Here is a 14,495-nt window from a genome sequence, read left to right on the forward strand (position 1 = left end):
TCACGATAGGTTGAGAAAAATTGCATTGATCGAGCACTCGGAGAAAGAATTGGGCTTGGATGCTGGTTATTTTCAATATTTCCAGTCTCTTTGTGTTTCGTTGTGAACTCGACGTAACACGTTTGAAAAAAAATCGAACGATATATCGGATACGCGTTTAATATCGCGCAAATACGTTGCAATGGAATTCTTTTCAAATCGAGCTTAATTTATTCTTACCGGAAGTAAGAACCGTTTCTTCTTAAAAGAAATTTTATCTCGCTGTATATCGAATAAACATCGACTAGGGGATTCCATTTCAACGAATTTGTTTCCAGCAGCGTTTCGTCCACGACATAGACGATAAATAAAAACGACATTGCTTTCGATCATCTTTGTCGATTCTTTCGAGAGTACAAGTGTCCAAAATTCCCCACGCTTCTTTCCACGCTCGAAATTACGAAATTCCGGTAAGAAAAGATATATCCCTCCCTCCCTCTTCCTACATTTCAAGCGTGTTTGAATCAGAAAAAGATCAGTGACTCGCGGTCGGATTAAAAGTTATCAGGTCGGAAGAGCGAGCGCGATGATCTCGGGGCGGAAACGCGAGTCAAGAGGGAGGAGGGTGTGAAGGAGAGGGTGGTTGGAGAGGATCGAGGATGGAATATATGAAGTTGGAAAGAGTTCCATCGAATATTTCGCGAATGAACCCCTCGACAAAGCGTGATGGATTTTTAAACGTGCCCCCGATATTTCACCCCGATCATTTTCCGATCCAATAAACATGGCCCCGCTTATATATATCTTGCTGTATATACGCGAGAATATGAGGCTTGTCCCTGTTTTTTTTCTCTCTCTTTTCTTTCTCTTTTCTTTTTTTTTTTTTTCTTTTACCTGAATGGAATCCTTGCCAGCCTCTCGTAAAATATTCCTTGGCTGCGTGTATCCGGGTCCGTTGCTGTACAATAACGTTGTATACGGTTGTCCATCAACATCGGACATCTTGCTGTCGGAACCTGAAGCAAAAAAAAGAAGGGGGGAGGGAGGGAGGAGGGAGAGAGGGGAGGGCACGCGATCGACTCATCAATCACAAGTGTGTTACGATTGTTGTGCAACGTACGATTTTGAAAAAGGGGAATTCTGGGGGAATGATCGTTATTTTTCTTCGAAAATGGGAATTACCGTGGCCAAGGAAAGAGGAGAACAATGGGATATCCTGAGTTTTCATTCGGGAGGGGAGATCGTTTTTAACGATCTTGTTTACTTACGAGTGATGGATAAAGCGCAATTTTAGTTTCACGAATGACGAGCGTTCGTGCGTTTTTTGCTTGACGTATGTTCAAGGAATAATTTCATCCAATTGCGTTATTTCGCAGTTGCGTTTCGTAAAAGTTTCTCCCGGGAAAAAAATTGGAAAATCTTTCTTCGAAACGGGGGGCCAACTTTTCGCGATACGTCGGGAAATGGTGCAACATTAACGGGAGTAACGAACGAATTCGAGGTGATAAAATTTGTATAAATACACTGGCAATTTCCCATGCTAGCATTACGCCGGCTAAACCCGACGTTTATAATTCCGGTATGCACGCCTTGTACGCGCGCAGCCGAGCTTATTCCGAGGATCCTCTAAAAGGGAAACAGCAATGGTATTTAATACTACCATTTCCATGGTAAATAAACGATCAAATTATACATTGTTAAACGATGGTTAAACGACAGATAGCGGTGAAATGGCGCGATATTTTCCTTTTCCTTTTTTTTTTTTTTTCCTTTAAATTCTTGCGCAGAGTAGCAGCAGAAAGAGGATGGGGAAGAACGGTTTTGAATAAAACATATTCACCATCGGGGCTATATCCTGGAGCCTATTCTTCCACATCTTCCGCATCTTTTTCCCTCCTTTCTCTCTCTCTTCTCTCTTCTCTCTTTTGTCCGCAGTTAGACAACCACTTATTCATGAAACGAGCGCCTCGGTTCATTCCGACAATTAATGTTTCACAGCGGGCAAGTTTGGGCCCCTTAATTCACCGCTCGATCGCGTCCGCGGAATTCGCGATGGAATTCTTTTCATCGTTGGCCGCGGTTTGCATCGTCCAATAATTAAAGTGTTTGATGTCGGGGCCGTGTTTAAGAGGATTCGATGCCGGGAATGCGTTCGGAATGTTTTAACATCCAAGCTTTCGACCTAAGCGCCACCGAAGCGTTGTTCTTCCCTTCTCTTCGTCCTCCTTTGTTCCATCCTTGTCCCGCCACCGCCTTTCTCTCCACTCCAACCCTTTGTTTCATCGCTTCCTTTTATGTATATATATCATATTTTTCATCGATTCGCTCCCTTTCTCGTGTATTCATTCGGTCAAATAATTTTTCCTTGGACGAATTTTTGTATACAAACGCTTGAAATTAAGCGATCAAGCGTTTAAAAGCGTTATACCGGATGTCGGTCGGCCGGCCGGCCGGCCTCCAAGTATTCGCAGAATCTTGCTTTGTGAAATTGCGAGTGGGAATGTTTCGGATGTTTGATCGTGCGCTTACTTCGTAGAATTTCGTGCTTACAATGCCGGGCCGAAAATTGTTCCCGCGAGTTTCAACTACGGTATTATAACGTTGTGAAAAAAAGAAAGATCGATCAAAGAGTTAAAGATCTCGAGAAAGTTAAAGCGTTCTCTGTATATATATATATATACTTTCAGCAATCTCGTTTACCTTAACAATTTCATTTCTGCTCACAATAACGTTGCCAATATTAATCGTCGGTGCGGCATTGGTGAAATTTTCAATTTAAAATAGCGTTTCAAATTAAAGCGCGTCTATTCAAATGGTGTGTTTCTTTCGACGAGAGAAGGAGAGAGGAGGGAGAGGAGGGACGTTGGAAAAGAGGTTGGAAAATTGAAGCGAGTTGATTTTTATCCCGTTCGCGTTACAGTTACTCTCCATTAATCGTTCCTTTAAATAATAACACCATCGGAGGACCTATTGTTCGAAAGAAATTCTAAGCCACGATTCTAAGCCACGCTGCTCTTGCGCTCTTGAATTCTTCTTTATAATCCCCCCCTCTCCGGGAACTAAATGGTCCGTGGTTAGTTTCAACCGTGGTCGTTATTTAATTATACGCAATTAAGTCCGTTTACCCGGGCCGCTATTCAGTCGAAATAAAATTGAGTTTAAAACGCTCGAGGTGTTTCCCTTTGAGCGCGATCCTCCCTCTTTCGCGTTTCGGCGAATATTGAAAAACCATTACCTCTCCTCCCCTCCGCGTTGTAAATCCGACGTGATATAAAAGGTTTGACGCGTTAATACGATGTGTCGCTGCGCGTTATCCTTCGTCGGATAGATACGATCTCGATGAAAACTGCGAGAGACGAGGGGTCTCGTTAAAAAGGAAACGTTGCGCTTTCCCTGAAACGTGACGCTTGCTGCGACGAGAGAAGATGCGTTTTATAATAATGGAATATCGTATCGATCAATCGTACGCAACAAACTTGATGAGAAAGTTATATCCTTTATCGATTCATTTCGAAATTCGTGAAAATAAACGTCCATTAAAGTTGTTTAAATATTCAAATTCGATTATATTATATTGAATCGATGTTTCGTTAAAACTTTACCGGTTAATGGAAACCATGATAAATTGGCGAAGCGTATTGTAATATCGCGATCTTCGTTCTTTTCTTTTTTTTTTTTTCTCCAAGACGAACTTATCGACGAAGAGGAGAGATCTAGGAAATTTCGATACTCAGTATTTGTTGTACCACTCGAAAATGATCGAAGGGAAGTGAAATCGCTTGCAAATTAAACGGTAGAATCGTGTTTCGAGTTTTGAAGAGGTTCAATTCTCGATTAGTAAATCAAAGAACTGGTATCTCATGGATGGACCTAGTCGCTCTCTCGGATATTCTTTCACAAATGAAAATAGTATTTTCTCGTGAATCGATCATTCTCGAGGATGAATGCTCCTCGGTTTCACTGTCCTTCTCGGTTCCTAGCAATTAATTAGATCGATTGCCGTTTACTCGAGTTCTTCGCGTATTTTAAATTACTCGAGTTTCTTCAAGGATAATTAGAAATTTCGTTGGTTAATGACAAGAAGGTAAATGAAAATTGCGTATTAAACGTGAGAGGGAGAGAGAACAGCTTCGTGGCTCGATCTCGATCGTCCATTAACGTTGGACAAAAGTTTAACAAAGGCCAAAGTTAAATCTCCCAAGTTTTACATACTTGAGAACGCGTCATTTCTCGTTGAAAATTAATTTTTAAACTTGTAATCGCGCTCGACTGCGATTCGTAAGTCAAAGCTCTGACGTTTCATTTTTCTTTCTTTTTCTTTTTTTTTTTAGAAATGAGAATTTCTTTTCGCGATTCTTCCTTTTGAACCAGTCGAATTAATAAGGGAGAGACTTTAAAAGTTTCTACATCCTTGTATCAAAGCGTTGCTCTCTCTCCCGTTAAAGAAACGTCCAACGACGCTTATATAACGCTTTCACGCGATAAAATCGATCCGGTATCTTGTCGTTAAATATTAATTAACCACGTTGAATCATTTCGTATTAAGAGAGAATGGCCAAGTGATTGGAGAAGCTTGCGCGCTATGTTTGCGCTATACATATGAAGACACAAAGAGTAAAGCGGAATGTACAAGACGATAATAGGAGGATAGTTGTTATAGCTCGACAAAGGAGCTTCTAGAATTTCGTAGGAATTCCACAAAAGAAGAATCGAGAACCAGAGATTATTATCGTATTCCCTCTCTAATTATTTATTCACGGAGCGTGAATATCTGTTGTAATTATCGCGAATTGTGAAAAGTCAACGATCTTCTAAAAGGATAAAGTTTCATCGGGATTGGTGGAGACGAAGATGCACGTCCACGAATCGATGGATCGTGAGTTTAGAGGGATATGAAAGCACGTGGAAAAACAAAGAGCCGTAAAGTGGCTTTCGGGTCCAAGTACCGAGAAATATACAATTTTACGACTTTCTCGTCCAGGAAGCAACGACGAATAAATTACACCGTTTAAAGAATTCCTTTTCACGCGCGACGCGGAGTCTGCGAGACGATCGTACCGATTCCGGCGAATAGAAAGTTTAAAATTTCACAAGAAGCGTAAGAATTAATTATATAACGAGAAGGAACATCGATCTCGTTAACCTACATTTGAAATTACTCCTAGACAAGTTTTCGATAATTCATGAATCGATACGCTGAATGTGAATATCGTTTTGAATATTTCAGAGAAATTTGAACGAATAACATACTCGATTCGACGTTTCTCATAAATTAACACTATATAATAACGTACGAATTTGATATTTCCAGATTACAAAGTCAAACGTCGTGAAGATGAACCACGTATACATATATATTAGTCAAACGATTTTTAGATAATTCACGAATCGATACACTCGAATGTGAATATCGTTTCGAATATTTCACAGAGAAATTTGAACGAATAACATACTCGATTCGACGTTTTTCATAAATTAACACTATATAATAACGTACGAATTTGATATTTCCGGATTACAAAGTCAAACGTCGTGAAGATGAAGCACGTATACGTATATATATTGGTCAAACGATTCCATAATTTTAGACGTCGCGGTCTATCGACCGAGCAATAATACTTCGATAATAATACTCGGTGGTTGCGGGCTTCGAAGTTAAACGTCAAAGGGATATCCCGCAATATCCCACGGATGGCATGCACCTTCGTGCTCTGATCTCTCGAAACCTCCACTCGTTTCCATTTAAACCTCTCGAATCTTTCCCAAAACTCTCGAATAATGATAAATAATAAATTTCTTCTTCTTACATTTTCCTCTCGACAACACGACTGTTCCGAATTTAAGGCGTTGATAAGTTGACGAGGGCGTAAATCTTGCGATCGTTATCGTCACTCGAAACGGCAATAAACTTCTCGTCGAGTCTCGAAATGCGGTGGCAAGTTGATCCGCGGCACAAGTTCGCCGAATTCCAGCGACCAACTAACCAACCAACCAGACTGGCAACGCTAGACTCGCTCCTAGATCGATATAAATCAGTCGGATTCGCATTCTCCCTTCCCTTTTCGGTTCTCGGTTGCATGCACGTCAGTGGCCCCGTTACCGGTAAGAAGATCACGAAAGCGCATCACCACGCCACGAAAGTTATGCGATGGCAGCGGCTCACGAAAGTGGATGGATAACTGTCGACCCGGCCGCCACCCCTTTCTTACAAGTTTACAAATTAGAGAGCCAGGTTGGACGAGAGAGAGGAAAGGGTCGCTGCTCTTTATGCCGGGACACGGATTGCCCGATACCGCCCGTCCCACTTTTCATCCCTGTTCTATTCTTATTTGACGAAACAACTTTTAAGCGTTTCCAACTGGATCTCCCTTTCCTTTCTTCTGGCAAACACATCTCATATGTATATCTAATTAATAGAAAACTTGCTCGAGCTTTGGATTTCTATCGAAAGCCACTCGGATAAATTCGGGCAGAAATTCCTCCACGGACGCGGAGGAACGTATCAATTTCCTGCGCGATGGAACGCGATGGAATCCCTTTTGCGCGAACGAGAGAACGACACTCGTTTCGATTTCGAGCAGGGAATCAAAGGTCAGTCGTGGAAGCCAACTTGTCCACCGATTCGATTCGATTCGGCTATCGGATGGATGGAAACGGCACAAACGCGGCCATCATCGATTCGGTCAAACATTCGACCCTATTTCGTTCCCGTGAGACGGATCGCGAAACCATAGACGAGAATCAATGAGGGTTCCCGTCAAAGTTTAATCGTCGTCCGACATTGTCGTCTACGAAGCCGCGCACAAAGGAAAGCCGACGTTTCCCGTAAACCTGCCACGCCGCGCCAGCCAGTGTTTATTACCACGCCGGATAACGGCCGCCATTCCCAACGCTTCCGAAACGCGGCGGAGAGACGAAGCTCGAGGAAGCTTCCAAGGATCGTTTCGTCCCTTTCTTCCGGAAAGGGTTTCGAGAACGTCGGGGGAAGCAGATGTCGCGGAAGGAGGAGAGAAAGGGCAAGGGTTGGAGAGGAAATACACGCGATTACGCGATTAAATCAATATTTGGGTGGAGGAGAAGGGTAAAAGATAAAATAACGTTGAATCAAGCTTTCTCTCCAATTATTGGCCACCCATTTCCATTTACCGGGTGAGCTAAATTCCTTTCCCCGGTTACCACGATTGTTTACAATCCATTCGTGGCCGGGTATATCGCGAACGACCTAGATATTTCTCGCCACCATTTCGAAAATATTGGCAAACTTTACGGTGGACCGCGTAAATGGCGATTGCGAGTCATTTCCAACACGTACACGTGAAAACCGTGTCGCCCCGCCGACTTTTAGAACGCGAAACGAATGACGGATGTTTGGGCAATAAGTGGCGACCGTTGCCTATATATATATGTGTACATATATATAATGGACACGTAGAATGGACACGTTTCGGTTGTTTCGCTTCCAGTCCAAGTTTATAATCGCCTTCCACACGTAGTCGTCCGTATTCGAACCCAACTCCCGCCGTTTATTTCCTTCGCTCGAATCGCGTTTGCAACTTTCCGCATTTCCGTAATATGCGCCCGTAACATTTCGAAACTGCTATCCCAACTCGTTCGCGATCTCTTTGCGAACGCTTCCTCGCGTATCCTCCTCCGTCGATCGAGCATCGAATCGTTGTCGAACACGTTCGCCATTTGACACGTTGTTTCGAATCGTGAATCTCGCGAAATCGTGATACATTTACCGATTACTTATCGATATTTCGATTAATTAATTAATGTCCAATTAACGGGGATCGCGATATACACGCGGGGATGATGCACACAGATGGATCGGAACGACGCGCCACGTTTCAATAATCAAACGGTGGAATAATGAGCGCGCGGTTAATCAAGATAATACCGTTCGTTGTAATAGAGTTTTGCGTTGAAATGGAGTAATCGAATTACACGGTGACGCGAGACCGCTGATTTATAAGTTGACGGCTCCGCGTTAACTGCGTTGCAACGGGCGGAAACTTCCCTTTTGCTCGGATCTGTTGAAATATTCTGTTAATAAATGGCGATCGCGCCCCATTTTCTCGGCCACTTTGGATATCGAGCGAAATTTTCATCGTTCAATTAACGCGACAAAAATAAACGGGAAATTATTCGGCGATGGTCGGAAAAACATCAAAGGTTTTAATGAAAAAAAAAAAAAAAAAAGTGGCTCGATGAAAATTGATAGGGGGAGGATTTTCGTTTCGAAAATATTTAAATCTAATTTCTTTTCAAGGGGATATTCGAGTCGAAGGGTTAAGAGTCGGATTTTTACGTTTGATTAATACGTGGATATTTTGATCGAGAATATTTATTACAGGCATACACATGTTTCAACCAGCTCGCGATTGTTAAGAGTATCTTACGAACTCTGAATATGCAACTCGAATTTTACGATATAAAGCGTGTCAATAGCGCCATCCCTCTTGACATGTTGACAACGTAATTAAATTTAGCCCTTGCCTCCGCCATATTCTTGCATCGAATATTCTTACTTTGCGTCGAGGCGGAATCGATACCAGTCGAACGTGACTGTAATGAATTGTAAATAATTAAAAATACTCGTTGCATCTCTGTTATCGATCAATTTAAACGTTTCGTTATTTTAAAATTATTGCGAAACGTTATTGCGGTTTCAACAATCCTCATGCTGAATTCACGAGACGCGAAATCAACGATATATTCCATTTGTTCGCAAACTCTTATGGTAATTCGTAACCGACAGAGGTTTGAAACTTGGCTGATTCCGAATGAAAGATGACCGTATCGCTGTAGAATATAATTTCGACAATTTCGATATCGTTCAACGTTACAGATAACCCTGGAAACATTAGACACTGCGTGTTTCAATCTCGAGGATATATAACGATTGAACCACCGCATATTTTATAAAAGCAATGAAAGCATAAATTTTAAATTACTTTAGTTTAGCAAGGATAAATCGATCCTTCTTCTCGAACTTTCTAACTTTAAAAACCTCAACGTATTATCGAAGTTGCGTGAATTTTCGAAATATCTTCTCTTCTCTATATTAATTTTCGAAATTCTTCTCCCAATAATAAATATCTTTACAGAAATTAATTCATCGACTCTTCTCGAAATTTTTCAATCATCTTCGATGAGACCAACTTTCTCGGATTCTTTCGATTTTCTAAACGTTCCTCCGCCATCTTTCATCAGGAAAATCAAAGTAATCCAAGATTTACGAATTTTTATACTTTTTCCTCGATTTTTCTTCGAAACGTCACTCTTCGAACTGTCAGAGTCATGTCCTATGGGAATACAATTCCATCAATTATTCACAATCTTTGGGAATGATGTTCTGTTTCAACGGAAGTTTCATTAAATATATATATATTCCGTGCTCCAAAATTTCTTCTCGATCGCTGAAAACCCATCGTTTAAATATCCTAAAAGATTTCTATTCTTCGATTCCTTGATTAAATAGAAAAACGTGGCTTTATGAACTATTCACCTTTTTTTAATATAATCTTAAATTCTTGTGTAATATTAAATTATACATTCCTTAACTTTCAGAAGAGAATTCAATCACTATGCAAATTTTGTAATCCGATCGATATATATATATATACTTCAAAAATCGTAATTTAAAATTTTATTCATCGTTGCGACGTTTACGAATATATAAAAAAAAATATATAAGAAAAACCGTGATATAGTTTACTACGATTTTACTTGCGATTTTTTTTCAGTCTTCAAACATGGACGAGCGTAAAAAAAAAGATTTTAAGAAGCTTATTAATTTAAAAAGAAAAAAAAAAAAGTGTGTCCGCTTATTACTCTCACAGCAACTATAGCCTGTATTCTTATAATATTTGATGGAGTTTAAGCTCCTTACATCGTCAAAGTTATTCCCCAGCTTCTTATTTTTCCCTTACTCTTCCTCTCGATACTTCTCCTTTGTGGATCGTCAAGATCTTTTTTTTCTTCTTTTTTCTTTTTTTTTCTTCTTGCAACCAAGCTTTTGCGTAATACTAGACCGCGTCCTCTTTACTCAATTATTCAACTGTATCAACTTTTGCATTTCTTTGACAAAATTTAATAATTTAATAATAAAATATCATCATCGTTATCTCTCGAGATTTTTAAACACGCGCACACACAGAGATTGGAACCGAAGTTAGTCGCTCGCGTTAATCGTGGCTCCTCGTACATTAATTCAAGTCGGGATTCTCTTTAGGATGATGAGATTCGGATCGAATCTAGGGCCACGAAGAGGCCGGATTGTCGGATCTTCCGGTGTCTTGGGATTTCAGAAATCGCGTAATTAAAGTGTCACGCGCACCAAATTGAAATGTATTCCCGATTCCATAATGAAGGGGCCAGAGGTTTATATTCGTGAGATCGATCGTAATTTCAAGATTATACTTATAAAAGGACAAATTTATTTGCGTTATTTGCGAAAAGTCGAGATCGTGAAAATTTCTAAATTCGAGAGATTGTACACACACACCGATACTTCCGCCGAAAATATATATCCAGTCAACCGTGATACAACGCGTAGAATTGTGTATCGCGGTAAAATAACGACCAAAACACGACCGAGATTTTCGATCCGCTCGTTACCGAGAAAGGATTCGTTTTTTTAGAGAAATACTCCATCTTTCTTTTGACAGATTTATCCACTCACTACTTTTCCCGAAAATAAATTCCGCGCTTATCGATCGAGAGGACACGCGACAAACAATTATTCGCGTTCATCGCGAAACAACGTTTCTTCACCCGCTGTTACATTTCTACGATGTTATTCGTACAATCTCGTTCCAGAAATTCGATTAAGTTAAACATCGGCGTGGTTGTATACGCAACGATATTATTACTCGCAATATCGACTATTATACTCAACTATTTCCAATAACGCGCAAACTTTCGGCGAAATATTGGCAACGTTGCAACCGTTAGGAAATGTCGAAGCGGATTCCCATAACGTTTTACCAATCGTTACGAAACATGTAAACGAAAGCGTCGTCCGTCGGTAATTCGAGCTCGGCGGATAATATAAATCGGTTCGAGCCGACGGAAGCGGAGATTCAAATCGCACGGCGTGACCGGACACGCACGTTTCATTTGCGATCTCGATATCTCCGATTCTTCCGTTCCACGATTTCGTTTTCCATCCAGTCGAGACGTAAAGAGCATTCTTCTTTCGTCCATCGTGACGTGGCGGATAATTCGATTCGAGGAAAAATCGCGATGACATGATATGTGTATATAGAAAAAAATTGAAGGCAGGTCTGAAAAGTTGCGACCACTTTGAAAAAACAGGCGAAAAAACGATTCGATTCGAGGGATCGAATCTGTTTTTTCGAGAATATTTATCCGACGGATCGGGACGGAGATTTTCAATAAAACTCTTATAGTTTGTACAATCTTTTTCTTCTCTGTTTTTTTTTTCCCCTTGGATTTTTGTACGTTTGCAAGGACGATAGAATTTTTTGTGGATTAAACGGAGAGTTTCGACAGATGTACGTATTGCTCATGGAGGGGAATTTCGATCCTCGAAGTGAAAATTTAACGAGCTTTCTTTTCATTTTGTTTCAAAGTTTTCCCCTAGAGAGTGGATTATATATATATATATATATATATCCGGAAAGGAAGGAGTAAGAAATTGGATCTCGATTTGACCTTCTACAAGGCTGCCGATTCAATTAAGTTTCCGCGATTTTCTTTCGAAAAGAGGTTTAATAAACCATTAAGAATTTTCGGTATAAAGTTCTCACATAAATAAACTTGATGAACCGGATCGAGAAACTACCTCGATCAACTACTTTCGACTACTTTTTCCTTAATAATCGGGTTGTTGTTCGAACGAATCTTACCTTCGTTTTTCCACGATTTTGAATTTTCGAGTACATTAACGTTATCGCATATTCCAATCGAAGAAAATAGGGGAAATTTCCACGATTGTCCCTCATCCGAAAGCAAATCTATCAACCACGATGACGCTTTCCCATTATTAAATTCAAAAGCGTGTCACTGAAGGAGGGGGAAATGGTACGCGTTTGGAAACCGTGAAGGAAAGTTTCACGGCTGCGTTTGATGAATCCCCCGGTAAAATTGTTCATTTCAATTGTTCCTCGAGTGGCGGAACAATAAGCAACCTTTACGCTCGAAACGGATGGAAGAAATATATATATATATATATATATTCGGCTTCGTGTTACCGAAGAAACAACTCGAATTGACAATCGCGGGTATTGTTTCGCGGAGACAATGAGGGGAGGAAAGTAGCGAGGGAAAACCAAAGTTGTAGAGGAAGAAACGATATCTATAGACCGAGGGAGGATGGGGCCGGTTTACTCCTCTCCTCCCTTCGAGGAGAATCTAAAATTCCTGGAATTCGTGGAAAGTTTAATCCCAGAATCGTATTCCTCGGATCATTTCACATCCGGTTATCGTTCGTTTCGATCGTTACGCATCGAATCTGAGACAAGAAATCAGGGATAAGTGAGATGGATCGGGGGAGGATTCGGAGAAATCAATGTACGGAAACGATAGACGATACAAACTCCTGATTTTCTTATAATTTTGCGAATAAATAAATCTTTGAATGAGTAAAAGACGATTTGTTATTTTTTGTAAATTTTGTTAATGCGTTTTTTTTTATTAATTAATTAATTTTTCTAAAAGCTTGAGAAGATATTAAATTCTTTTTCACAAAAACAAGGAATAGTTAGTCGAGGATTTTGATGACTTGGGTAACAACCGAAAGCTTAACCTTAATCCGATAGTTCCTCGACCGTGGCGAGCTCAGACTAGAATTAGGATTAAGAAGACTGTATAAACCAACCGTGAATCCATTGTTGGACCATTTAGACTATTTAGACGAAGAAACGATTAACCGTTTTCCTATCTTTCTTTTCTTTTTTTCTCAGCGTTTAATTATTTTTAATTCCTGCTCGCGAGTTATTAAAACGCTTAGAAAGAAGGAATCTAGCTTCAAAATTTCATCGTAGGGGAGATCAAAGAGAAGAAAGAAATCACTAAGAGCTAAGAAAGAATCGGGAAGAGCGTCGACGATTTCACGCTCGAAGACTTATCCGATTAATCGATATCTGATTAAAAAGCACATTGAACCGTGAGGAGGAGGGATTGAATCCGTGGTACGATATGCAACTTGCCAAAACCAGCGTGCTCAATCGGCCGGTTTGATGCGCTTAATCTGTTCTCACCGAATGCCAAGGAGTTAATGCAGCGAAAATCGCGATTAACCTCGCACGATTATCCGTCACCCTTCTAAATTTCCATATCATCCCCCTCGTCTTCTGCCTTGTCTCTTCGATAAGACGAGAGATAATCCTCAACTTTAACAAACGATAATTATACGATTATTCTTTCCCAGTATTATTATTCTCCACGTATTTCTGGCAGAGATTTCTGGAGAGCGAAGAAAATGATACAATTCGAGGGAGATAAATTATACGACTTAATTGGTGGATGTAGGTATTGCGTAGCAGCAAACAGGTACAAAATGATCCCTGTTTAATGAACGGCCAACATTTCGATTTCCAGTCCTCCTTTCTATCCGATCCATCTATTACCCTCCCGATTTCGTTATTCCAGTCTCGTGGATGCCGATACTATTTCCTTCCTCGAAAACGAATCGTGAGAAATGGGCGACTTTTTTTTCATCCCCTTAGTTCTTCTCTCTTTCTTCCAACCCAGTCGAATTCGAGAGAAAGAATAAAGAGATAATAACGGAATGGAACACGATTCTCGTTGAGGGACAACCAACTTCGCTTCGAGAGTTTATTAAAATTACCACGGATCCAAAATCGTGATGAAAACAATAAAAAGCGACTGTTGTTACCATCTCGAAGCTTTGAATCTCGTTAACGCGTGAAAAAAGAAAAAAAAAAAAGGAAAAAGGCGTCCGCTCCTCCTATCCAGCCTGTTCCAATTCTTTTGAAAATCGGGCTTGGATGCACGCCGTGCCATTCGGTCCTTTGAAAAGCCAAGCCAGTGTGCGGTTTCGGAAAGAAGGCCATAAAGTAAACGCGCAGAGAAACGCGAGGATGATACCGATCGGTCGATGCAAAAGGCAAAGTGCAAAGGCTAGGCTGAAAATGTGGGACGATCCTTCTTTACGCGAGCTGTTTATTATCGGATTTTCTTCGATTATATTTACCTCGTGTGTGTGTGTATACACACCCTTTTTCTCTCGTGATTTACACGAATTTTTTGAATTTCTGAAATTATCCAACTTTTTGCGATTTCTCCTAGATTGCCGAGTAACAAGTCCCTGGTGTCGTCAATTCGCAGCGTTGTCAGAGATGGAGATCAATTACGCTGAATCCCTCCGCTGACGAGCTGCTCACCCTCGGGACCATAAGGAGGCGGGCGTCTAATCCTTTCACGTCCATGTGGTCCATGCGGATTCCGCGGAGGAAGCTTTAAATCTTGTAAAACGTGAGAAACGGCCTCTTTACTCGTTACCCAACCAACGTCCCATAAGAAAA

The 14,495-nt window shown here is 40.6% G+C and overlaps 1 protein-coding gene across 11 annotated transcripts in view; it reads right to left on the bottom strand.

Moving 5' to 3' along the window:
- Window positions 1-14,495, bottom strand: part of LOC410393 (alkaline phosphatase) — a 195,379-nt gene that overhangs the window by 23,377 nt on the left and 157,507 nt on the right. For 6 of the 11 annotated variants that reach the window (XM_006566894.3, XM_026444477.1, XM_006566886.3 and 3 more), the window contains one exon: window positions 874-995. The exons of 2 other annotated variants lie outside the window; for them this stretch is intronic. In XM_006566894.3, the coding sequence (XP_006566957.1) occupies window positions 874-995 (122 nt within the window). The remainder of the gene's footprint in view (window positions 1-873; window positions 996-14,495) is intronic. 3 more of the 11 variants (XM_026444476.1, XM_006566895.3, XM_006566896.3) reach the window with 1 other exon arrangement.

The sequence above is a fragment of the Apis mellifera genome, linkage group LG12 (assembly GCF_003254395.2).
Source record: "Apis mellifera strain DH4 linkage group LG12, Amel_HAv3.1, whole genome shotgun sequence".
Classification (NCBI taxonomy): domain Eukaryota; kingdom Metazoa; phylum Arthropoda; class Insecta; order Hymenoptera; family Apidae; genus Apis; species Apis mellifera.